At 41.9% G+C, this 26,200-nt stretch overlaps 2 protein-coding genes across 9 annotated transcripts in view; both read right to left on the minus strand.

Moving 5' to 3' along the window:
- The window catches only part of csnk2b (casein kinase 2, beta polypeptide), a 10,275-nt gene extending 6,663 nt beyond the window's left edge, over positions 1–3,612 (minus strand). For 2 of the 5 annotated variants that reach the window (XM_083544432.1, XM_083544430.1), the window contains exon 1: positions 705–822. The gene's annotated coding sequence lies outside the window, so the exon portion shown is untranslated. Of the gene's footprint in view, positions 1–252 lie in introns of all 5 variants that reach the window. The other 3 variants (XM_083544433.1, XM_083544431.1, XM_083544434.1) reach the window with 3 other exon arrangements.
- On the minus strand, positions 3,186–22,996 carry prrc2a (proline-rich coiled-coil 2A). Of its 4 annotated transcripts, none has more exons than XM_083544230.1 (18): positions 22,840–22,976; positions 22,656–22,760; positions 17,950–18,101; positions 16,242–16,419; positions 14,170–14,266; positions 13,895–13,970; positions 13,585–13,728; positions 13,209–13,447; positions 12,891–12,973; positions 12,303–12,451; positions 12,107–12,209; positions 11,814–12,012; positions 11,558–11,650; positions 10,081–10,693; positions 9,735–9,982; positions 9,360–9,633; positions 9,047–9,272; positions 3,186–8,788 (listed from the first exon to the last, which is right to left on the minus strand). In XM_083544230.1, exons 3-18 carry the CDS (start codon positions 18,062–18,064, stop codon positions 5,845–5,847), a joined length of 5,781 nt encoding a protein of 1,926 aa, XP_083400356.1. In that variant the 5' UTR covers positions 18,065–18,101; positions 22,656–22,760; positions 22,840–22,976; the 3' UTR covers positions 3,186–5,844. The 4 variants fall into 4 exon arrangements, with proteins under 4 accessions (XP_083400356.1, XP_083400355.1, XP_083400357.1 ...); XM_083544229.1 differs by having other exon boundaries at positions 10,081–10,696; XM_083544231.1 differs by lacking the exon at positions 11,558–11,650 and having other exon boundaries at positions 10,081–10,696; positions 22,840–22,996.
- Between the last annotated feature and the right edge of the window lie 3,204 nt (positions 22,997–26,200).

A 26,200-nucleotide genomic window follows, 5' to 3' on the forward strand; every position in this document is an offset into this window, starting at 1 on the left:
TCCGCACCATAATCCATAATCTGCACCATGATCTACACCAGACTCCAAACCGTGATCTATGATCTACACCATGATCCACACCATGATCTAAATTATGATCTACACCAGTCTCCAAACCGTGATCCATGATCTACACCGTGATCCATGATCTACACCGTGATCCATGATCTACACCATGATCCACACCATGATCTAAATTATGATCTACACCAGTCTCCAAACCGTGATCTATGATCTACACCATGATCACACTTTTGTTTAGGATCCACACTATATAAACTTGGAGAAATGCTAACATCACTGTTCACACACTCATATCTGAAACTAGCTACACGGCTAAACATCGGTACACACCGATTTCAAACACCACCTTCTGAGTCTGGTTGAAGATTAAAACCTCCATAACACATCCATAAAAACCTCCTCAGTGTCTCCATTCAGTCGCCGAAACACTCCGCCCAGACTCCGGTCTCTCAGTATCCCTGACTGGATGAACCCAACATGGCGGCCGCTTCCCCCCCGCTCTCACTAGGCCGCAGATACAGCGCTAGTCCCGAACCTCAACCTCAGTCTCTAAACCCCAAAAACTCACACCAAGGATTCGCCCAGACCTCCACAGCTTCTTCTATATTCATTAAACTGATATAAAGTGTGTATTTGTAGATATTTGAAACACAAATAAAGTGTACGGGTTTCAGACTCACCTCCGGCTTCGGTGCTCAACTGCAGCAATAAGAGTGGCTCGACTCGGCGTGTGACGTCTTAAACAACGTAATGACGCAAAATCTGACGCTTACGTGCCATCCTGGGAAATGTAGTTCGGGCAGCCATGCAGTTTTAGAGTGAGTGTGTGCAAAACAATACTTCAGTAAAAGTAAAAAAAATGCTCCCTGTTAACTTTAGAGTAAAATTACAAAATAATTTGCCATCAAATGTACTTAAGTATCCAAAGTACTATGATTTATTTTGGCTATAATGTTTCTATGATAATTTTTATCACAGGACTCTTCACTCAATCGCTGTTACTCTAAGCACAACGATCAATTAAGCAGGGCTTCAGACAAAAAATAAAATAAAATCAATTAGGTGGTGTTGGATTTTATTTTTTAGCTCTTTCCATTCTTTTTCGTCACACAGTCTGCGTGCAGGAGACGCTGCAACCGCTTATGGTGTTTTCTGTGGATCGCTTTTTCGCGATGATGTGCTTTTGATTATCGCCGTGTTTTCTTACTGTCTCTTTTTCTTTTTTTAATGATTTGTTGTTGTTTTTGTTCTTGTTCTTGTCCACCTTTTTTTTCTCTGCCTGCTTCAGAGCAGAAGTTGACACTCTTGATGTCACCCAAATGATGATGGTTCCTCTCAATGTTTCTTCCTCATAACATCTAAGGGAGTTTTTCCGGGTCACAGTCACCATGGCTGCTCATCAGGGACAAATACACATCATTCACCTTAAGTCTTACATTCTGTCAAGCTGCTTTGAGACAATGTTTGTTGTGAAAAGTTCTATAGAAATAAACTTGACTTCAAAAGGGGGAACCCATCCTCATTTGGGTGATATCCAGAATGTGATTATCGTCTTTAAACAATACAAAACACCAGAGTGTGAGAACTAACATGAGCACCAGAATGTAAGATTATGAGTAACGTCCTTTCTACAGTCTTATAGTCATTTGACGTTATGGAACCAGGACCTCTCAACATTTGAGAGATGGAGACCGATTTGAAAAAGTCTGATATTTTCAGTTATGACGTTTATTTTTTTTCCTGATGCGGAAAGTTGAGTTCTAACACACATAAAAAGTCATAACATGCAGAATTTACGGTCATAATATGTAAAGTTACATGGTCGCCTCAAGGTGGCGTTCTCACAGTCTGTATTAGAATGATATTAACAAGTCAAACACTAATTGATGTCCATTAAATCTGAGCCCAAAACTTTCTTTTCAACTACCTCAAATATTTCATTTATTCCTCTCTAAATGTCCTGCTTGCCGCTGAACTGATTCTAAACTGTGTGTTGTTGTTAAGCGCCAATCGAAACATGTTCTCGCCCCTGATTGGTGGATTAATCTCCCCAAATGGAAATATTACTGTCATTACTGTCCAGAATGGATTAAGCTGGAGCATTAAAAATTCCCTTCAATTGAACTAAGAGGTCCAGATGTGATCCATAATCGCTTAACGTTGCAAGACAGAATTTTTAAAAGACAAAACTCAGTAAAAAAATTTATTAATTGTATTAATTAATAATCAAGCATATTATGTACTGACAAGCATACTTTTTTTTTTAAACGCTGTTTAATGGCATTAAGCAGAAACGTTGAACGTGATCTAGAACTTCATGTTTACATTTGCAGCATTTTTTTTTCTCCATTCAACTTGTACAAACCTTCTGTGCCGTACTGGTAGGTGCAAGTTTCACCATACCTACTGTTTCAACAGTGTCTCCTTGTATTATGGTGTCCAGTTTTGCTTACATTAAAAGTTGTGCAACTCATGTAGTTACTTGTGAGTTTTGTGTAGTTCTGTGCTCTTTTTTGTTCATGTGGGTCATCTGATGCAGTGGGGGACGGTAAGGAAATGTTGCTTTTTGGTGTATCTGTACTCTACTGAAGTATCTCCATTGGGGGAGATCAATCCATCAATCAGTGCAGAGAGCGTGCTGTTTTGAACTTGTTTCGATTGGCGCTTGGTTTATCAACTTATGACCAACATACAATCAGTAACTCATATCACTCTTAATAGATGAGAGAAACAGCATCTTTTCACATAAACCGAGTTGAAGTACATTTGAGGACGAATACTTGTGCACTTTTACTGGGGTCATATTTTACAAAGCATTCCTCTACTTTTACTCAACAAACATGCTTTGTGTACTCCATCCACCACTGGTCTGATGTGGCACGGTGGTGGAACGTTGTTTCCTGCATTGTATTTGGTTGAAATGACAACAAAAGCCGACTTGGGAAAAAAGTCACATGTCTGTAGACTAAACACCACATGGACACACAGACTGGGAAACATCTACAGAAAGTGCAAATGAATACGATCAGGCTGATGATCCTCAGATCCAGAAGACACCATCTGCTGTAGCACCCTGCTGCACCCGTGAGCCTGCACACCCTGTAGTTTTACCCGAAACTCGATCCCGAATGAGAAACAAAAAATTTCACACGACACGTACATTCCATTAAAACAAAAAGATTTTTATTTAACTCTTTTTCTCTGTATACTTTATTATAATAAGACACTTCTCTGCTTGTACATTGCTCCCATGAACTTAAAAATGGCAACAATCTTTTTTTCTTTTTCTCTTTTTTTATTTTTTTTTATTTTGGGAATGTAAGTTGGGGTAGACGAACTTAGATACATACCAATATACATACATGTGTGTATATCAAGGCTCCAGTAATAAACCATAAATGCTATAAACGCTGTAACCACTTCAGGTACCTTAGTGCGGTCAGAAGTATAGTACAATCTTTGAGTATTCCAGGAATACGCTCGAATGGGTAGTATTACTTACTCGTTAAACATGGGTACATACGATAATGACCACGTCGAGAGATAGCTAAATGTCTAGAAGCGAAGAAATAATAATAAAAAAAAAAAGGATAGATAGCGCTCGGAACCAGACACGTGGCTGCAAACGTTCAGGCTCACCGAGGTGCGGACGAGGATGCGGTCGTGCTATAATGTCAGTCAGGGGCCGAAGGAAACAAAACAAAAACAAAGAAACGAACGAACAAAAATAAATGCCAGAGAGACGAGATGTCAAATGCTTTTCATTACTTCATTCGGATAAATTTACACACACTTGAATGCATATCCATGAGTGTATATAATGAACACAGTATCAACATCCTATTATTATCCCACTAATGGGTTAAAAAAAAAAACTGTCCCACAGAAAAACAAACACCACACAACCCCCCCCCCCCCCCCCAAAATATAAAAAAAAAATATACATACAGTAGAGATAACGCACGCACACACACCCGCACTCATTAGTTGCCGTAGTCACTCACGCATTTCATTTATAGAAGCTCTATTCGATTACCCAGACTACACTCGGACACACGGGAACGTCCAGAAAACAAACCCCAACTTACAGCAGTAGTAAAATGCTGGTCAGAATACACAAGGGCGTGTCCTTGCACCTGTTTCAGGTCAGATCTGTACTTTTAGTCATTGTATTTTGAGTGTGGGCGCATGCAAACCTGACTTACGCAACGTTTCGGGTGCAAATTTTTTTATTATTTTTTACATTTTTTTTTTTTAAAAAGGTGACTGTTTTAAGAGTGGGGGGAAAAAAAAAAAAAAAAAAAAAAAGCAAGTGTGTGTAAATGTTTAAACACAGAAATCGGGCGCGAAATTTCCTACCAAGACGGCGCCGATACTCCATGTAGCACCGCCACCCACCAAACCCCCCCCCCCGAGCAGGAAGCGGCGTTTCGGTTGGTTTTTGTCGAAAAAGCAAGACGTGATCGGAACTAACCGACGGTGAAACAGAAAGCGCGCTTACGTTTTCAATCTATAAAAAACAAAACAAAACGAAACGAAACAACGAAGTAACAAAAAAAAGTAACAAAAGCGCAATACTTACAATTTTGGTTTAAGAGGAACCGTAATATGACACTTAATAAATGAATCAAACATGGCAGAGATGTAAAGTAAATGAAAAAGAAAGAAAGATAAGAGGGGGGAAAAAAAAAACAAAATGTGAAGTTTAGGAGTGCGAGGGTATCTGCGGTCTAAACAGAAAAGTTTCCACCAAAAAAATTGTAATCTATAGAAAAACTGTATTCTGGAGAAAAAAAAAAAAAAGCCTTATGATGATGAAAAAATTGTGATGTTCCTGGAGTGGGGGATAAAGTGTGTGTGTGTGTGTGTGTGTCGAAATTTTTTTTTTCTTTAAATAATAGAATTAATATTCTACGCAGAGGCTGAAAAAACAACCTGCTGAGGAAGAAAAAAAATTATAATGCAGGAGCAGAGAAGCGATCGTCCGACAACCTTGAGTTAAAAAGTCACACTAAATAGTTCAGGAGCTACAGCAGTGATATTAGAAACAGTAAATGTGGAACATTAGTACTTCGGAGGTTGGACAAAGCCAAAATGATGCAATGAACCGAAACAAAAAAAATATTCAAGAAGGATGTTGATTTAAAAAATGTTGTTTTTTTTAATGACCTGCTTTGCAGAGGAAAAGAAACATTACAGCCCTAACTTTTTAAGGGAGGGGATATGAAACGTAACAATGTGGTTAAAAAAAAAAAGCAAAATCTATGGAATATATCTTCATATTAAAAGAGTAACTGCACACCTAACCCCGATTCCAACCTGAAGCACACTCTGTACTGCTAAACCCCCGACAATGTATAAATATACACAGGGACATCACGAATTATCGGCCTTCCATAAATACTTCCAGACTCTACTGCGTGCTACTAACGTAGGCCTCCTACACGCTGCAGTCACACGTCAAGCATCTGTGTGTCAGTTTTGAGGTCATATTGTGCTTTTATATGCAAACTTTTTTTTGTTTGTTTGTTTGTTTTTTTTGTTTATTTTTTTTTACAGCTGAATTGTTGTCAATTAAGGTAAATGCGGCGTCGAATCGGAAAAGAACTTGGGGCTCGTGTGAAAGTAAAGCAAAGTGTGAACGGACAAATAAAAAGGGACGAGACACAAAGCATTAAACAGAGGATGCTAGAATGAGTGTGTACATCATCTTCATAACTATATCTTGTACAATAATAATGGTAATAATCTGAGGGGATAAGAATCAAGAGAACGAGGGATGAATCTGAAATGTTGCTAAATTAAAAGGAGAAAAAGGATTCACTTCCTGTTCTTGGGAGATGACCAGTTGCCACGCCTCTCACCACGATTGGGCCCGCCATTACCCGATAAACCACCCGGTCCTCCACTGTTAGGTGGACCCCTAGAACCTCGACCACCTCCACTGCCTCCGGTGCTGACCCGTCGATTCTGCCTTTCCATCCCAGGCCGCTGGCTGGAGAAGCTCCTCTTATTGGCAGCCGAATCTTTATTATTTATCTCTCGGTCAACAGCTCCCCCACCTCCGCTTCCTCTTCCAGAAGGATGGTGGTGGTGATAAGAGGAATAGGATTTTCCACCTCCTCCTCCACCAACTCCACCACCACCACCTTCCCTCTCTCGAAACTCTGCAAAGTCACTGCTTTCAGAGGCAGTTTCCCATTCCTCGTTGGCCTGATCAGAGTTATGGTTGGAGACATCTGGAGATTTGGCGCCACCCGTCTGGTTGTGGTTATGGTGGTGCTGAGAATGGGGCAGGCCAGAGTTGCCATGAAAATGATGATGGTGATGGTGGTGGCTATTCAAATTCAGGTTTCCACCCCCAAGATAGCTGCTATTGTTGGTTGCGGCGATATTGTGATTCGCATTTGCAACGGCGGCGGTACTGGATACGTTAGACGTTCCGTCTTGCACCGGATTCTGGGATGGCGAAGCAGACGGCTGTGCCTGTGCACCTACAGCTTCGATTATTCCACTGCTTCCGTTGATACGGGCAGCATTCTCCCGCTCCTGTTTGAGCCGCCGAAATCTGGGCGGCTTGTCTTGCTGATGTTGGGAGCGACCGTGGCGCCGACGACGAGGAGGCCGCTCAAATCCCCTGTGCAGGACATTTCGCCCATCTACATTAGGTAAAGGAAGCGGTTTGGGTCCAGAAGAATTGGAATTGATGTTGCTTAGATTCTGGGCCACACCCCCGTTTTCAGTGCCCAACAGGGCAGTTGTGGGCACTGCAGGAGCAGAGATTATTGAAGAGTTTACACCCTGGTTTTGAGAATGACCCTGCTCAGTATCTTTTTCTTTCTTTTCTCCATTAGATCCATGGCTTGCTTCTTTTATTAGGGAGGGCTGTGGATGTTGCTTTCGAGCTGACGCAGAGGATTTAGCAGACATACCTTGAGAAGAAGAACCAGGCCCAGAACGGTGTCCACCAGACATGCCTCCTCCACCACCTGAATTTCTGTAGACACCTCCTCCGGCGGCACCTCCACCCCTGCCGCGTCTCGAAGGCACTCCTCTCGGCGTAAACACTCTGGTTTGGGTATTTCTTGGTGGTGCTGAAGATGTTGCATTGCCCAAAGCTTGGTTCTCTCCCCCTGTTCCTTTCTTAGTAGGTGCTTTACGATCCTCCCTATCGGAGTGTGCAAGGTCACTAGCCGCGCTCTCACTGCCTGTCTCGGAACCTCTTTGCCTCCTTCTTTTCGGCACTTCTTCATACTCAGAGCCTTCGCTTCGGGTTTCACTGTGGTTCCGGGCACGTCCAGGGTTTGGCTGGGAGCCTCCCTGGCCGTGTCTGCCAGATGACCCTTCCCTCTTGTGATCTTGGTTAGTGGAACCGTGGTGATATCCACTGTTGGCAGTGGCTCTGTAGTCTCGGCTGCTTCGGCCTCCTGCCCTACCACGTGCACTTCCTGCATAACTGCCTCTGTAGCCTCTGCCCCGACCATAGAACTCGCCCCTTCCACGGCTCGCTCGGCCTCCTCTGGAAGAGCCCGCGTGGAATGTACCACCTCCTGCATTGCTACTTGTCTCATAGGAATGCTCTCTGTCCCTCCTGGAAGGTGGAGCTAAAGAACCAGTGGTTTGGACAGAGTTTTCTCCTTCTTTGGAAGATTTACTCATGGCCCCACCAGCACCTCTATCCTTGCCACCGTTTCTTGGCTTTCCCGGCAGAGCGCTTTCATCTTTTCTGGACGATCCGGATGGGGCTTGAGAACCGGAGGCTGACGTTTGTTTAACTGAAACATGAGAGGCAGTTTGGTCTTTATCTTTCGCAGAGCCAATGCTGTTTTTCTCTCCTCCCTCACCTTGACCAAGTTCTCTTTTTATTTCCTTCAGTACAGGTCGCTTAATAGGACCCATTCGCTTGTTGGGGTTACCCCCCCCTGACTGGACAATGGGCTTATCAACCTGATGGGTCAAATCCTCTCCTCCTGTGTGTCCTCCCTTTCTGTTATGCACAGATCCACCACTTGCACTACTGCTTCCAGGTCTTGGGCCCCAATGAGTTTCAGTCTTTTGCTCCCGACTACGGGAGTTAGATTTGGGGTGGTGCTGCTGCACCGAATGCTGGGAGGACTGTGAGTGAGAGTAGGTATTGCCTGGTTTGTCATGTTTCCGTCCACCAACACCACGAGGTCCAGTGTCATGATCATGCTGGTGTGGGGAGTGACGTAGTGACTGCTTCCCGCTACCATCCTCCCTGGCTGAAGAGGCGGAGGAGGTAGAAGAGCAGGAAGAAGAAGGGCATTGCTGGGGAACTGGAGGAGAGGATCCGGTCTTCTTGGGCTCTCCTCCTCTCTCTCTACCGTTCTCCTGTTTGTGTGGATGCAAAGTGTAATGTGAGGGATGGGCATGGTGATGCTGCAAATGGGTGTTGTCCAAGGGCACGAGATCAGCGCGGCCATTACGGTCAAAGTGGGGATGTGGAGCACCCCATATTTGATTCTGTTGGCCACTCTGTGGTGGTTCATCATGATGACCAAAGCCACGGACTTCTCCTGCAGTATTAACCCTCTGCTGTGGGTGAGAAACCATCCTGGATCCTGGATCTGGGAAGCTGCTGTAATTGCCACGCCCTCCCAAGAAGGGTTGGTGATGGCCAACTTGAGTCCCCACAGGGGATATTGATTTATCAGTAGAGCCAGAAGGAGAGTTTGTACCCACAAGAGGTGGCTGAATGGAACCTGGACCTCCGTCTTGATTGCGCACCGGAGGAGTGTCACTCCTAGTATATTTATATATATAAAAAAAAGGAAAAAAATTAGGGCTACAGTAGGAAAGTCACATTGTAACTCCAAATTCTTCGCTGATAATTTGAGTGTTTGTACATAAAACAGATGCGACAACACAAAAACTATTAAATACACACCAAACAGGCATAAAATTATGGCATTACACATGATGCAAGGGAAAAAAACTTACACCCAGTCTTCCATCTACCTGAAATAGAGCCTAGAGGATGAAACCATAACCAAGTCTTTACCTGGCACCTTTGCCCATGTCCTCCTCTTCCAGAGCTTGTTTCTGCCTTAAGGGGGAACTCAGAGCCCGTCCTTCTCCGCTCCCTGGGAAAACCTCTGGTCCCCAAGCCAGTTTAGGATCCATTGGTGGTGTACCACGATGAGCATGGGGGGGACCTCCATGTTGCTGCCTATCAAACTGCTCCGAGCCAGAGCCACCGGAATCCGAACGCTCCCGACTCATCAGCCCTAAAAACAAAATTATGTGATGTAAAATATAGTGTCGTTCAATTCAGACATCACGTTTAATGTGAACATGGAAGGTTGTGAACAAACCGGTGGGATGCATGCTGGCCGGATAGTAATCCATTGGTGGGGGGCGACCCTGCATTATACGAGGGTCCATGTAGGGCATTATCATCCACCGAGGATCAAAGTTAATGGGCAGTGGCGGCGGCCGTCCCATGGAGCCAGGGAATAGAGCAGGCTGTTTAGGACCTGGCTGTGGAGTGGCGCCGGGAGTCTGCTGAGGTGCTTGTGGCTGGAGCTGAACTTGGGCAGCTTGGCTATGCTGCTGTTGCCACTGCTGCTGCTGTTTCAGGAGCTGTTCCTGTGTGCAATTAAACCGCATAAGAGTTTCACTCGTTCGCCGAATACAACCGTTCTGCAAGTTCAGGAATACTTTCAGGTAATCTATTAACAGACACAAACCTGCTGCTGCCTCTGGAAACGAGGCGGAAGGGACTTCTGATACTTGGAAAAGCCCTGGCCAGGCATCCCACCCCCTGGCCTTCCGGCTCCCGCTGAAATCGTCTCGACCTTCACCGTCTCGTCACCACTTCTGCTACTGCGAACATGAGTGCTGCTTGGCACGGGTTCCTCCTTGACTTCCCCTGGTGCTGGAACATCATGGGGCTGCTGATGCTGGGGGGCAGGAGGTGGAACAACCGGTTGTGCATCTGAAAAAGACAGAAATAAAACGGAATAAGCAAGAGGTTTTAACTTCAGTCTGGAGTTAAGATGACCTCATATTTCAGAAACACGAATCAAAACTAACCAGTGTTAGAGTCATAGCTGCTATTGCTGCCAGCTCTTTGTCTGTTATTAGCAGTCAGCGCCAGTGTAGCGCCACCTAACTGAGCAGATGCGAGAGGTGGTTCCTCTGTGTCTACACAGGGTGATGGGGGCTGACTGGTGCTGGATGAAGAAGCTGAAGTGGTTAAGGACGGAGTGGGGCTGGTCGCAGCAACCTCCACGGCAGCACTGGGCTTCTGTTGCTGTTGTTGCAGCTGCTGCTGCTGCTGCTGTTGTTGTTGCTGCTGCTGTTGCTGTTGTTGCTGCTGCTGCTGCTGCTGCTGCTGTTGCTGCTGCTGCTGCTGCTGTTGTTGCTGCTGCTTCTCATCCAGCCGCTTCAACTTTTCAGCGCATGCAGCACGCCGCTCTTCCTCCATCCTACGCTCCTCTTCCTCGCGGCGACGCCGAGCACGTTCGACTGCCGCAGAGATCTCCGAAGACGACTGCTTTCTCCGCTGGCGCCATGTTTCATCTTCATCCTCACCCTGTGTCTGATTAATCAGGGCTGGAGGAGGTGTAGGTCCTTTCGGCTGCTGGACCTGATTATTATTATTATTAGACAGCTTTTGGGCCACCGACTGGTTCGAGGCCCGTTCCTGCTGAGAAGATGACAAAAGAAAATAAATAATTTGGTGACTAAGTAAACTTGTTAACACACAAACAGCGCATTGCCTCTAACACCATGACCATGCTCACATTAGGGGCAGGCGATATTGAGTTTTAAATAATAATATTTTCTGAAATTTGTTTGTAAGAGTGGTGCAAAAATAGTCCTGTGTAGTCCTATTTAAAAGTTCCCCTTCCCCTGTCACGGCGTCTGCAGTGGTCTTGTACACATAAAGGCAGAGGGCGGGACAATTAGATCTGAGGTGGAAAAAACAAATAATGTGCATGAAAGGTATCCTTTATTTTCAAATCTCTACCAGGGTCTCATTACCACCACTCACCACTAGGGGTGCAAAATTCCAGGAATTTACATGACTGGAAACTTTCCATTAAAATTAACAGAAATATTTGGGAATAAATTGGGAATTACAGGGGACTTAAATGTAGTTGGTGGAAAAAATGCACAGCAAAATAATTGTTGGTGAGTATGTTTATGTTTAAAACATCCTTGTGCTGTGTGTAAGCTGTTGCACAACAAATATATATATATATATATATATATATATATTTTATACTAGCGATTAAAACCAAGTCAAAAATTTATTAATTTGCATGCATTTCAGCTTATGGCCAAACAAAATGTTTATATTTTTGTTTGTATATGATACAGTTTATATACATGACCCCAAATTTCTAATCAATTCCATTAAATACCTGATAAGTTTCTAACTTGGAATGTTTCCCCAAATTGCACGTTTCCGGAAACTGACCGGAAATTTTCTGCCCCTTTGCAACTCTACCCGCCACTAGGCAGATGTTGTCCCTTCACAACCTGGACCCGTGCCCCAAGTTACCGTTCGGTAGTAGGAGTTGGGTCCCTGCCCAAGAAGTGAAATTGGTGGGGGGGAGGGCTGCTCCCGAGGACCACCGTGTCCAGGCCTACGCTCCTGCATACAGGCAAAAGCACCTGGCAGTAAGTCATCCAGGAAGGACTTTATGTGCCCTTTAAATCGTGTTCCTGGCCTTAGTTTGACTCGTACCATTGCTGGCTGGTGCCAAAGCAATAGAACGGTGTGTCGGCATCTGCTGTGTCAGTCATGTGGGTCTTACCTGGTAGGGTCCAGCGCTTGCCTGACCACCCCAGCTGCTTCCCCCCTCCTCGGCCCAGTTTGGCTTGCTGGAGGGTCCCGGGGCAGTCTCATCAGTGGGGACAGGAGGTGTGTGCCTTGTACTGCTTCCACTATCAGATGCCTGGGAACGTGAACTTAGGGCAGGTCCGTCTTGGGATTTCTGCTGCTCCCTTTGTTCCCTAAAAACAGGAGGTGACGGATGCGCACGCATTATAATTATATACATAAAATCTAAACCGGCGTTATGCAACCGTGCATTTCTACGAAACCTACAGAATTCCGTTGTTGTGTTCGATTTCCTCATCATCCCCCTCTTCCTCCCCTTCATCGTCGCTGAACTTTAACTTGGCCGAGTAGTCAATCTCCTCTTGTGCCCCTGATTAAAAAATAAACAAACAGGCTTATATTAAAAAAAAATAACTGAAAAAAGATTAAAAGATCCTAGAAACTTTTCATACACCCTCCTTACCAGCCCATCCTTCATCTATCTCATGGTCTAACTCATCCAGCTCCTTAAGGTCATCCTGCTTTAGGATGGAGGGGCGTTTGACCATCTCGCCACGGGGGCCACCAGGTGGCCTCCCCTCTGGTGCAGGCCCACCCTGTGAACGAGAGAACCTGAAGAAAAAAATAAAGAGAGGGCAGACTGTTGCTAAGAGATCATTGGAATAGACAATGCGTATTAACATTTAGCGATAAGTTGCAACAGTAACCAAAAAAATAATAATTTAATAAAAAAAATAAATATGTATCTGCAATATATATATATATATATATATATATATATATATATATATATATATATATATATATATATATATATATATATATATGGCACTGCAAAAAAAAAAAAAATAAGCAAAGGAATTCACGATAACATTTTTCCTTTACGTGCACTTTTAGTAAATAGAATGTGTTCTAACTGCCTTTAAAATGCTTTAAATGTAAAATAAATTTTTTTTTTTAATTAAAATCATCAACACATTTACATAAAAGATACGTTAATCTGTAAATGCTTCCACAGGGAGATCATAGAGACGATATGTACACGTCTTACCTAGGGGCCTCATTGGGTGTTGGAAACCTGTAAGGCCCTTGTGGACCATATGGCGGTGGGAAGGGCAAGAACGGTGGGTACATCTGAAAGAGAACAAACAGATTAGAGAAGTACTATATACATACACCGATCAGGCAGAACATGACCACCTGCCTAATATTGTGATGGTCCCCCCCCCTTTTCTGCCAAAACCTGTTCTGACCCACAAACTTATAATGCAAATGTAAAAGTTCGATATCATATAACCACTTATAACTACCACTGTAATAAACAACATATCTACAAAAAAAAAATCTAATAAAAATTCTCAGTACTCACGAAGGGAGGCAGGATTCCTCTGTAAGCGAACTGCGGGCCAACCGGAGGCTGGGGGAGGGGAAGGGTGGGACTGCCTGCAGGCGGGTTTCTAGGTGGCCCATGGGGGGGATTTTGAAGGAGAGGGGCCCCAGCTGCACCCTCCATTCCCATGGCTGCCACGAGGCTGCCCTCCGCCATCCCCTCCCCAGCTATGGTGGGTGCCATTCCACGGCCCCCACCATCCCGCCAACTCGTCACATCTGGAAGGGAAAGGCGGGTTTTTACTATAAAGCAATGCGATCGGCATTCTGATTGCGGAAAGGTAACAACAAAAGGCTGCACGCCGACTGAAGAGAACAAACAAACAAACAAATAAATAAAAGTGCAGTATACGTACTCTGGGGGCGGAGGCTTGGTCCTGGCCCATACCACTGATCTGCAGTGGCCTGTTCTTTGCCAGCTTTGTCCTGGTCGCCCGCCGCCTGCAGGGTGGGAAATTCCTCGCGAGAGAATGGCGACGGTTGGTTTGATCCCTTTCCACCTGAACGGAACCAAAAGCGAGTAGCGATTACAGCAGTGCCGTAAGGTCATGTCGTGCTAAAAACGTCTTGTTCAATCAAACGAATGAAAGCAGCTCAGGCTCATTCAACATTTTAATAAAACGGCTCCTTTAAACAATACATTTCAATTGAGGAACCAAATCTCACCATCTCCTTGTACTCCAAGTGTAACACTGGCCTGAGCCCAGGACCTTGTCCCTGCGACTATAGCTGTAGTTGGGGCCTAAAAAAAAACCAAGATCGAGTTCATTGGTCCTTAAAAAAGATGTATTTTGGCGATATGTGTCCTGGGAATAACGTCCCTATCGTTTAACGTACGGTGCTGCAAGCAGTTAAGACACATTTAATTGTACAATGAAGCAATATATTGATATTGCTTTTTATTGATAGATATTGACGCAGTGATTTGTGAAAACTGGCACCTCTTGAGCTGGAGGAGTTCTCGGCAGGCTCGGCGCAGGCGTCTGTGAAGCCGCAGGCTGCTGCGACTCCAGCTGCGGTGCTGACGATACATCGGTACTGCGGGAGTAAGAAGAGGCGCACGTCAGACGAGTACGAAAGGAGCGAGAAGTTGAAATAAGACGTAATAAATAAATAATGTTGTCAGGAGCAACTTTTGAGCAACTGGTTTCGTTTTTCTTGAAATATGCAGCAATACAAAAATAAATAAACCCATGGATTGCTACCTATCCTGAACTTATTTCTGTAAATTATGTCTTGTAACAGCACCTTGTGTGTTTCCAACACAGTGATTTGCAATTATAAAACGTATGAGAAGTCATGGTTCTGTTTTAACTAAAAACAAGCGGTTCATCACATATATTACAAAACGATTAAATCAGCACCTTTCGGCTGGACACATCAGATCAGTGGAAAAAATATATATATAATAAAATTATAATTCTAATCCAGAAAATTGCTGGATTGAGTTTTTGGTTCATAAAAAAAAAAATAATTATAATAATAATAATAATTTATTTTTTAAAAAACATTTTAAATCCTAATCCTATCTAGAAAATCGCTGGATTGAGGTTTGGATTTTTATTTATATATATATATATATATATATATATATACACATACATATATACACACACATACATCCAAATATAAGAATAGGTTTATATATATATATAAACCTAATAATAAATGTAAAAAATTTATATTAAAAAAAATATATTTTTTAATACATTTTTTTTTTAATTATTTAATTTAAGTCCTACTTCCATTCATAAAATAGCTGGATTGAGTTTTGGGTTCATAAAACAAAAAATATAAAAAAAATATATATATATATATATAATAATAATAAAAAATAAAATAAGCGTTTAATGTAACCAGACGCTTGAGGACGCTTTAACCGCACTGCAGAAATCAGGGTTTAACTATTCAACACACGCACGCGCGCGCACGCGCGCGCGCACACACACACACACACACACACACACACACACACAGACACACACACACACACACACACAGACACAGACACACACACACAGACACACACACACAGACACACACACACAGACACACAGACACACAGACACACAGACACACAGACACACAGACACACAGACACACAGACACACAGACACACAGACACACACACAGACACTTAAAAAAAAAGCTAACAAGGTCTGCATGGTGTATGACCCTCTATAACCCTCTAGGACCAGTTGTTCTTTTGTTGCATTGAAGCGTTTTTCAGATCAGAAACTACTTGTCCAACCTACCTAATGCTTCGGTACATTCCCTTAATTGATTATATATTTACCACTGTCAGCTTATCTTGTTTGTCAGGTTGATGGAAAAAAAATGAATCCCCAAAAAATCTCGATATTGGTTAATTTCATACAGCATTGAATCAAAATGGTTGAACCAGTTGTCACAATATATCAAGCTAAAATTTCTAAGAAACTGTTTTTTGCAAATGTGTCAGACGATCGTCTGGTTCTCTAACACAGGTCAGAGGTGAACTTAGTGAGCGTAAAGACGGGATAGCAATTTCCGAACGCACACTAGAACAGTAAAAAACCCACATCCCAGTAATGTGTAACTTTGTGCTGAAGAAATTCTGCGATGTAACTAAACGTTTTGACTCGTTTGTGAACAATGACAACAAAAAAAACGTGTCATTCTGATTGGCGATAAGACGTTCATTTACACAAATACTTTCGAGAGATGAACTAAAGACTTTTGAGAACTTAATTATGGGCTTTTTTTTTAACAAAATCCATTGTGCTGTGCTGTTTGTACTTATTGTTTTGAGAAATGCTCATTCTGGTTTGCAAATACAGTAATCCCCTGTTTTTTCCGAATCTCTCGCCCCCCCCCCCCCTCCCCCCCGGTTTATGAGGAAAAACTGTAAGACGATCCTCTAGTAAACTTTCGCATCTGCCCCGATTACAAAAAAGACCCCCGGGAGGTTGTTTTTAAGAGTAATTTAGTAATAACGACTCCGATACGATATTATACAATTAAACAGACTTACCTCTTTGGGTCTGCTGATTCTGGCTTGCTTGCCCATCCTGTGCCGTCTTTGGGAACGAGCGAGACGTTGGGGTCGTTGCCTTTGTTCTCCGCCTTCAAACTGGGCAGGTTGGCAGGGGGGGGCATACGCCGAGCAGAGGCAACTTTACCAAGAGACTGCAAGCCATGACGAGGGGCAACTAAGAGGATAATATGAGAGCAGGTTAGAAGAAGTAGTAGTATGTTTTCCATCACACGTTTACAGCTCAGGGATTTATAGCTCTCTGTTGTGACTTGGTACACAAGATAATTACTGCTGGAACAAGTACAAGCAGTACACAGCAAGGAAACAACGTTTTGAAACGAGTCACAAGCCTGATGCACAGCCAAACAAAAAAAAAAAAAGCGAGAGCACGAGAGAGAGAGAGAGAGAGAGAGAGAGAGAGAGAGAGAGAGAGAAAAAGAGAAAGAGCTGTTCACCATGTCTGGGGGTCAGACTACAAGAGAGCTAAGATGAAAAGAAAATGATCAGCAAGCACACCAAGCTTCCTGTAGCATTTTTAATTATTCGGAAGGAGAAGCCTTCAGTATGTTAACACTTTGTACACCAGGCAAAGCCCCTTAGCAGAGTGCTTCAGCATGCTCCTAGTCTAATCGTGTTCATTTCTCCTCAATACAGTATCCATTATGTGCCCTCAAACTACATATTCTGGGAGTTTGATCTTTTATTAGTTAGCACTTTTTGGCTAGCTTGCGTTACAGTTCCAGATCCCACTGCCATAAAACCATGTGAAGATCTTGGATTGGTGGTAGAGGATAGGATTTCCTTTGGAGAGTTAATAACTAGCGATCTCAAAACATCTACGCAACTGTCAATCGTTCCAAATTCACATTGATGACCGGCTCATCTCGCACATAGTATCCACGTATCCTGGTCATGGCTGTGGTGGATGAGGAGCGCAGCAGGCAAACATATACATACATTTATATACTGCATAGTTTATACAATTCAGTTGTGTGAATTGCTCCGTTTTGCTAAATTATGTACTGTAAATTATCAACAAATTACGGTATACTACCGCATACTGATCACCATCCATAAGACTCCTGCGTAGGCTAGACCATATCTTGACGATATTTTGAAACACATCTAAATTATAAATCGGGGACTCTTCTATATATACACATTAATCACACAAACGAAACTGATCGTATTCTGAGGTGAACTTTTTAGAATTTTTTTTTTTTTTTTTACGGATTTGTCTAAACCCGTAAACACACGACCATCTGATAATCGACTGGCTGAAGCAGTTTTGGACCAAATCTCCTGAGGACTCTTTAGCGAGTTCACTGCGGTCATGTAGATCGCATGCCGGATTGCACACCTGACGCTCGACAGAAAAAATACCACCCTGAACGAAGGCCACGGTGAAAGCCACAGGTATCTCTTTTACACCCGAGGACGCGAACTGAAACCTAAACCGAGCAAAAGCAGTGAGACTCAATTTAATCGACCTCCTGTTCTAGGACAGAAGGAAGGATCGGAGGTGGACAAAGCATGAGCCCAGGAATCCAGGACAAGATGGTCAGATAGTCAGGCTTATACACAAATTCTTTTCGAGCTCAAGTGGGGCTTCGTCTTGCATTCAGCATACAGAGACAGAAAAACCTGTGGTCTGAGATGTGATCGTACAAAAAAAATAAAATAATTATAATAATAAAATACTCACCAACAGGCTTCTGTACTTCAAGGCTCTTTCCTTTGTAGGTATCAAACAGGTTGAGAGACGCATACTTGGTTTTGCCATCCTTCCCCTTTGCTGTTTGCCCAGAGCGCTCTGACATTGCGCTGCACGCTCATTGAGTATGGTGAGCCCTGAGACTGGCAGACACGCAAAAAGAGAGAAAGCCAGGATCAACTTCGATGCAAAGGAACATCAGCTCACGAATCGGCGGCTTTTAATTATGTCTGGGAAGCACATGAATAACACGGTGCGGATCTTCTGTACTTTCACAGACGGATGCTTTTACAGACAGGTGACAAATTAAAGAGGGGGGAGAAGGAAAGAGCAAACGAGTGAAGTTAATGACAGATGGACTAGATTTAACCATCTTTGTGGTATGTAGAAGACACCTAGGCATCAAAGCTCTAAGTGACTAAAAGAAAGGCATTATTAGGGTGGATGCCAGAGCTTCAGGCAGACTGAATGTTAATGCAGGACGTGACGAAACGGTGAGATCGGATGAGTACAGAGTGAGATTATTACAGCGGGGTTGCAGGAGGATTCATAAGCAAAAAAAACCCAAGAAGAGCAAAAAACTAAAAGTGCATGTTAGAGTTCAGTGGTGCAGCTGAGACACACATATATAAAGGTGTGTGTGTGTGTGTGTGTGTGTGTGTGTGTGTGTGATGACAGTAACCTGCTACACGTGATCATGCCATGGCTGGTTACACAGCTCCTCATAAATCAAAATTGCTGCATCAGCAACTGAATAAACAAGTCTCGAATCGCATAAAAGATCCTGGACTGTTACTGAGAATGAACAGGTTTCCCTCAAAGTAAATAAAGTTCAGCCAAACCGCAAAACGTTTAGGACGTTATTTCACATACAATTACACGCATTTCGAAATGCGTATAATGACACGTACAATTACCTAATGCGTATAAGTATAAATTATATACACTGCAACGTAGGGCTGTGCTTCTCGATCATTTCATTAATCGATCATTCTACCAATTAATCCCCCAATTAATCAAATAAATCGGATAAGAAGTACGAGAGAAAATAAGACGGGTCTCTTAACGTCAACAAGTAGTTAAAAAAAAAAGTTGGAATTGCGAGAAATAAAGTTGATTCTCATCCAGGTTGAGAAAGTCATAATACACTGTCGAAATACTTTTTGCTGTCTAGAGGTAGGTCTCTTCTTTTCAGTATTCTTGGAGGTGCAAATAAACACAAGCGCCTGACTGATGGAAATGAAAACGTTTCTGATGATGCTCATGGGTGTGGTCTCTTCCACAAGAGCTCACTGAATTGCTTGAATGGGGATGAAAAATGATTTCGGTCCGATCCTATGTCCCAGAAAATCCACCAGATTTCGACCCAACGAGTCTGGGATTCCCCCCCAAGTGTTAAAAGAATGTTCTCCACCATGAGGGACTAAAAGGCATAAATACAGATCCAGGCGCCTGTTCGCTGGTGTCTCCATGTCTGCTACTGCTTTAATTTAATCTTGGATTCACTCGTGATTATCAAATCCTATTCATAACATCAGAATGCTCTTGCTTTGCTTTACAATGCGTTCTATTCCTATTATATAATTATATACATAATATACATTTTACACACATATACTTTTTTTGTTGTTTATACCAGCACATGAACACTTTATAACAATTACAACACACTGAGCCACTTTAATCTGTACTTCTGTCACACGCCTGTCAAATACCCATCCATCCGTTTAATTCATGTGTGTATTTTTTATAGTGTATGTGTGTGTAATATATATAGAATATTTTAATAAACTTTTATACTTATTGTATTTCTTTTATCTTTATACTGTATTTTTCTTTCATGTTTACAAGCTGAATTTGAATTTTTGCCATCAATCTAATCTCACAACTACGACAGGGTTTATAACTGCCCATACGAGAACAGACGTATTAAACGAAAGCGTTATCACGTGGCGCATTGCTGTATTTATTTAGTGAGTCAAAGACACGTGCTTAAATCGAATCATGCACGTTCCCTTCAGACAAGCAAACGTAATCCTACGATTTTAATAATCCCAGAACTCAAAATAGCAAACGAACGAGACGGCCACTGCAGCCACGATCAACTAATCCGTGCACCAGGCAAAAGAAGAGAAAGAAATCGTGCCTTTTGTTGATACACTGATCACAGGCTCGAGCAACACGCGAGTTTCGCACTAATTCGGCTCGACTAATTCTTCACTCCGACACGTTTCATTTTCTCCTGGATCTGTTTATAAAAAAAAAACTTTTTCCAGACTTGTATTAATTCTTTAATGAAGGAACGAACATGTCACGATATCCTACAACAACGTGGCATATGCTCTCTCCCCAAACGTGAAGAAATACAAACATGCGATTTCGGATTTTGCCTGTAAACCGGAAAGAAAAACTAAAAAAAAAAAAAAGAAGCTTTGGAGCACCTGAAACTATGAAGAGTGATAGAAAGAGAAGGCGAAGGTGCAGGGATTAAAAATCCCACACCATTTGCAGCCTGTGTGATGTGAACGTACAGGAACAAGTGACTTTCGCACAGACCGGACAGATGTGGTTGCCATGGTGATGCATTATAACTGATGTCCCTATGCATGCGAGTGTGTGTGTGTGTGTGTGCACTGAGAAGAGGGGGGAAGCCGCAGCCATGGCAACACCGGGGTTGATGTGCGAGTTTCTCTGCTCGCCAATAAAAATCCCACACAGATTCAGTTCAGTGTGTACACTAAAGCGTGTCGGGTTACGCAACGACAGCGTTTACACGGCGTCGCTCCACTTAGAGTCAGAACACGATTAAACTCCTCGATGGGGCACTCGGGTCCTGAACCAATGACCCATTTCTAAATTCGACATAATCCATTTCTATAGAAACCGATTACGTGCACATTAATCGCGAATCGGACACGGGATTTGTGAGTTTTTTGCCAAATGAACACAATCGCGTGCAAATCTGTTCGTTTACATCTTAACAAACGACCAAAATTCTCACTCTTAATCTGTGTGTCTATCCATCCATCTGTCTATCTATTTGATAGATAGATCGCTATTCATCCTGGTGGGGGGAAAACACGCATTGCAGCAGCACAAGGCATAAAAAGTATACTAAAAGCGTTACAATAAACGATAGTATGAGAATAAGTAGACATTTGTGTGTGTGTGTGTGCGCGCAGTATATAAGGTAGACACACAAAACAACATGCACGGATGTTTCATTTCCACCACCACGCTGTGTGTTTGTAAGATCGATAATCGGTCGATTAATATCGTGACCCGTGGATTATACCGCCAAGAAACATCAAACCGCAACAGAACTACAGAAAAGCGCCATCAGCACCGTGGAGCGTCAACACACCGCTACCAACCCGGAGGATTACAACCTTTAATTCGGCATCATTATGTTCATAAAACGATGCTGATAAATTAATAAACACTAAAAAAAATCCCGAAACACGTCGTGGTTTATAAGGATCTCACGGCCTAACCCGTGTAGCTTAGCCACAAGCTAACGTGGACGGAACCGACACGATACGCGAAAGAAGAAAATTTACGTTTGTTTTTTTAACATTGGTGAATAAACAAATAAATAAAAAAAACCTCAAAATAAATAAAAATTACGAAATAAATGGTGTAAACGCTACAGACTATGTTAGCATCTCTCCGCTAGCTAGTTAGGCCTCTTAACGGTTTAAAAAAAGCAGCAATGTTTGAAAATAAAACCAATATCGTAATTAATTAAATATATTTGTAAGCTGATTTGTTTAATAATTTGTTTAATAAACACGTAATAAATAATCTCTGGCTAAACAGAAACCCGACACCAGGGATTTGTATTAGCCGAGACGACATTTTTAGGGGGGGTATGTGTACGACTTGTTTTGTTCCCACACACGAATACATACAGGTGTAAAAAAAAATGTCACGAAGTGGCGAATAAACAGACGTGTATTTACACACGTTTTTCACGTGATTATAAGAATGTTTGGTGTTATTATTGTCGGAAATACAAGTCGTGCGTTAGCGCTCGCGTACAAGAACAAAAAAACAAAATGGCGGCCACTCCGGCGAAGGCCGTTAGCATCGGAGCTAAATGTCTGTGACGCTCCTGTATTTGATAATTTGACCCCGTTTTTTGTATTACTCCTCAAAATACGCGTTTAAAACGACATTCAACAACTCGTTCAGCATTTCCGATTGTAAATCGGAGTATTGTACGAGTCCTAAGCGGAGTTTGGTTTCTGGAGAGTTAGCATTCCGGCTAACAAACCACCGAGTGGAGGTTTTTAACACATTCAAACTCACATACACTCGTTTTTAATACAATTAAAAACCCTAAACGCGTTATTTATACTATAATTTATATATTTTAATGTGTATATGTGGACATGTTGATGAAATCTGTCCCAATGTTATGCTAAGGTACGACCAGGGGACATACAGTGTACATAGGAACGACTTAACTATCATTAAAATCACCATACATACATAAATATACATATATACCTATAATAATTATATTTATTTTATAACACGGCGAACATGTAGGTATAAAGTGCAGGTTCTGTGTCGCTAACTCGAGCTAGCTGTGCGCTAGGTTAGCATCCCCCCCCCCCACATACACACACGGAGAAGAGCAGTAATTTGGTGAGAAATAAAGTGGAGTGATAAAGAAAAGCCGGGTTACTGACCTGGTCTTGTTCCGACTCGTCTCGAGGTTGTAATAGCAGGATTATGTGATGAATATGTGGAGTAAACCGAGTCCTACAGTCCTGATCCACACCGCAGCAACAAACCTCAAGAAGAAGAAGAATACAGTTATTATTGCCCGGATTGGGATCACTGGAAACGGAGGTGTGTGCGGTCAAAACTCACTTGTATTCCTTTTTTTTTTCCCAAAAAAAAAATAAATGAAAAAGGGAAAAAATATATATATTATTGAGGTGTAAATCGATCCGTCAACTACAAGAGCCGTCAACGGCTACTGAAGCTGTAGCGCAGAGAGGGGCGGGGAAAGGGGCGGGACATGGGTGGGGAAGGGGCGGAGTCGGAGTGGTATAATATACTTTAAATTCTAGATAGATAGATGGATGGATGGATGGATGGAAGACGGACAGACGGACAGACAGACAGACAGACAGACGGATGGAAGACGGACAGACATACATACAGACAGACAGACAGACAGACAGACAAATAGATAGATAGATAGATAGATAGATAGATAGATAGATAGATAGATAGATAGATAGATAGATAGATAGATAGATAGATGGATGGAAGACGGACAGACAGACAGACAGACAGACAGACAGACAGACAGACAGACAGACAGATAGATAGATAGATAGATAGATAGATAGATAGATAGATAGATAGATAGATAGATGGATGGAAGACGGACAGACATACATACAGACATACATACAGACAGACAGACAGACAGACAGACAGACAGACAGACAGACAGACAGACAGACAGATAGATAGATAGATAGATAGATAGATAGATAGATAGATAGATAGATAGATAGATGGATTGATGGATGGAAGACAGACAGACAGACAGACAGACAGACAGACAGATAGAAGACATACAGACAGACAGACAGACAGACAGACAGACAGACAGACAGACAGACAGACAGACAGATAGATAGATAGATAGATAGATAGATAGATAGATAGATAGATAGATAGATAGATAGATAGATAGATAGTTTTATTTGTTTAGTGTTTAAACAGTGGATTTTGTCCCAAAGCAGCTTTACAGAATAATAGTTTTTAGTGTATAAGTTTATGAAGGAATTTATAAATTCACTGCTTATAAATTAATACATAATGATTGAACCAGTGGTGACCAGTGAGGAAAATCTCCCTGAGATGGTATACAGAATAAACTTTGAGAGGAACCAGACTGGAAAGAGAATCCATCCTCATCTGGGTGACACCAAATATTCATTCATCACAGTTGTAGAGGTTTAATGTTCAGTTATTCTCAGGGTTCTGTGTGTGTGTGTGTGTGTGTGTGTGTGTGTGTGTGTGTGTGTGTGTGTGTGTGTGTGTGTGTGGTGTGTGTGTGTGTGTGCGCGTGTGTGTGTGTGTCTGAAACCTGTCCTTGTCTTTTATAAATACATGAGGTTCATTGTCTCGTGATCATGCAAAACATGGGCAATTGAGAAAGCTAAACAACAGAATATGTCACAATGCGTAAAGGAACAAAAAAAGAGCAACGCCCTTTACTTAACTTAGGCCAAACAGAATGATCAAAACACACACACACACACACACACACACACACACACACACACACACACACACACACACACACACACATATTTTGCCCTGAGCCCTTACTTTGTCACATGGGAGCATCAAGGTGAGGGAGAGGACATACAACAAAGTACAAGAAGAAAACTAATTATAGTTTAATTTAAAAGATCACAGTAAACAAGAGGATAAATTATTATTATTATTATTATTATTATTATTACTAAATGAAACAATACACTTACTGTATGGCCAAATGTCCTAGATAGATAGATAGATAGATAGATAGATAGATAGATAGATAGATAGATAGATAGATAGATAGATAGATAGATAGATAGATGGATGGATGGATGGATGGATGGATGGATGAAGTTTGCTTGATACTCCTTAAAAAAATTATCATGAAATGCTCTTTACTTTCATTTAACATCACTTACACCTAAATGACGCGATCGTGCCACAAGATAGCGACATTGTGCTCCTTTTAGGTCTAAACCCCCTGCATACAGACGCTTTGTGACGTCATAAGAGCCACATTGAGACTCAGAAAATCAGGAAGTTCTCATGAACCTTGAGTTCAGAATGTCGTGTCAAATCACCATCAACAGTAAACAAATTCGCACTTTGTCTTGACTTTTCACTGAGTTCACTTTATGCAATGGAGCATTTTTACAGTACTGTTAAAAGTTTTATTTAATGTAGGATTTACAAAATAAATATACTTATCTATTAATAATCATAATAATAATAATAATAATAATAACGATCCTGATTGCCAACCTAGAATCCATTGATTAAACCTTAAATTCTTTGAATCAGGTCTATTGAAAGTTCAAGATACTCCAATGTTTTTTTTTTTATTTAAATAACCTTAAATATTATACTTTCACCACTAGTAAATGTGTCCAAAGCATTTCCTTATTTGCTACTGAGCAAATATATGTTACACTGAACACAGAACAATGGGGCCGTGCACCAGAGCCTGTACTTGCACCAGCACAAACCACAGAGTTACTCAAGAGACAGTCTGCAGGACAAAAGAACCCTTCACACTCCCAATAAGCTAAAATAATGCTATTCTTGTCTGCATGCATGCAGCACTGATAAATAACAGATGTGTGGATATGTAGATGGGTTTCTTTTCAGTGTTTCAGCAGTAGCGCAGAACAGGAGCTGAACCGTTTTATGGAACGGAGAAGATGAAGTGGTGCTTTCAGTGTTAAGAATGAGATCATGTGACGTTTAAGCAATTACGAGCAAAGAACTCACGAAACTGTCGAATGTGGTAAGTAGAGAGACAACCTGAGATGTGGCAAGTGTAAATCAAATAGAGTCAAATAAATAAAAACAGTGAAATAAATCCCAAAATGATATATTTCATTTAATCGCTAAAGCACTAGGTCGTCTATGAAGCATTAGTGATTAATGGGTTACTGATCGGAAGGTCACGGGTTCAAGACCCATTATTGCCGAACTGCCACTTTTAAGGGCCCTTCAGCAAAGCCCTTAAACCCTTTTGTGCTTCAGGGTGCTGTAACATGGCTGAGCCTATGCTCTGACCCCAGCTTCTTACATTTATATATAAATATATAAATAAATGTAAAATAATTGTATATATATATATATATATATATATATATATATATATATATATATATATATATATATATATATATATATATATATATATAGCCTAGGTCTCCAGACCTAAACCCAATAGAGAATCTTTGGAGGGAGCTCAAACTCCGTGTTTCTCAGCGACAGGCCAGAAACCTGACTGATCTAGAGAAGATCTGTGTGGAGGAGTGGGCTAAAATCCCTCCTGCAGTGTGTGCAAACCTGGTGAAAAACTACAGGAAACGTTTGACCTCTGTAATTGCAAACAAAGGCTCCTGTACCAAATATTAACATTGACTTTCTCAGGTGTTCAAATACTTATTTGCAGCTGTATCATACAAATAAA

This window comes from Silurus aristotelis, assembly GCF_946808225.1.
Source record: "Silurus aristotelis genome assembly, chromosome: 6".
NCBI lineage: Eukaryota > Metazoa > Chordata > Actinopteri > Siluriformes > Siluridae > Silurus > Silurus aristotelis.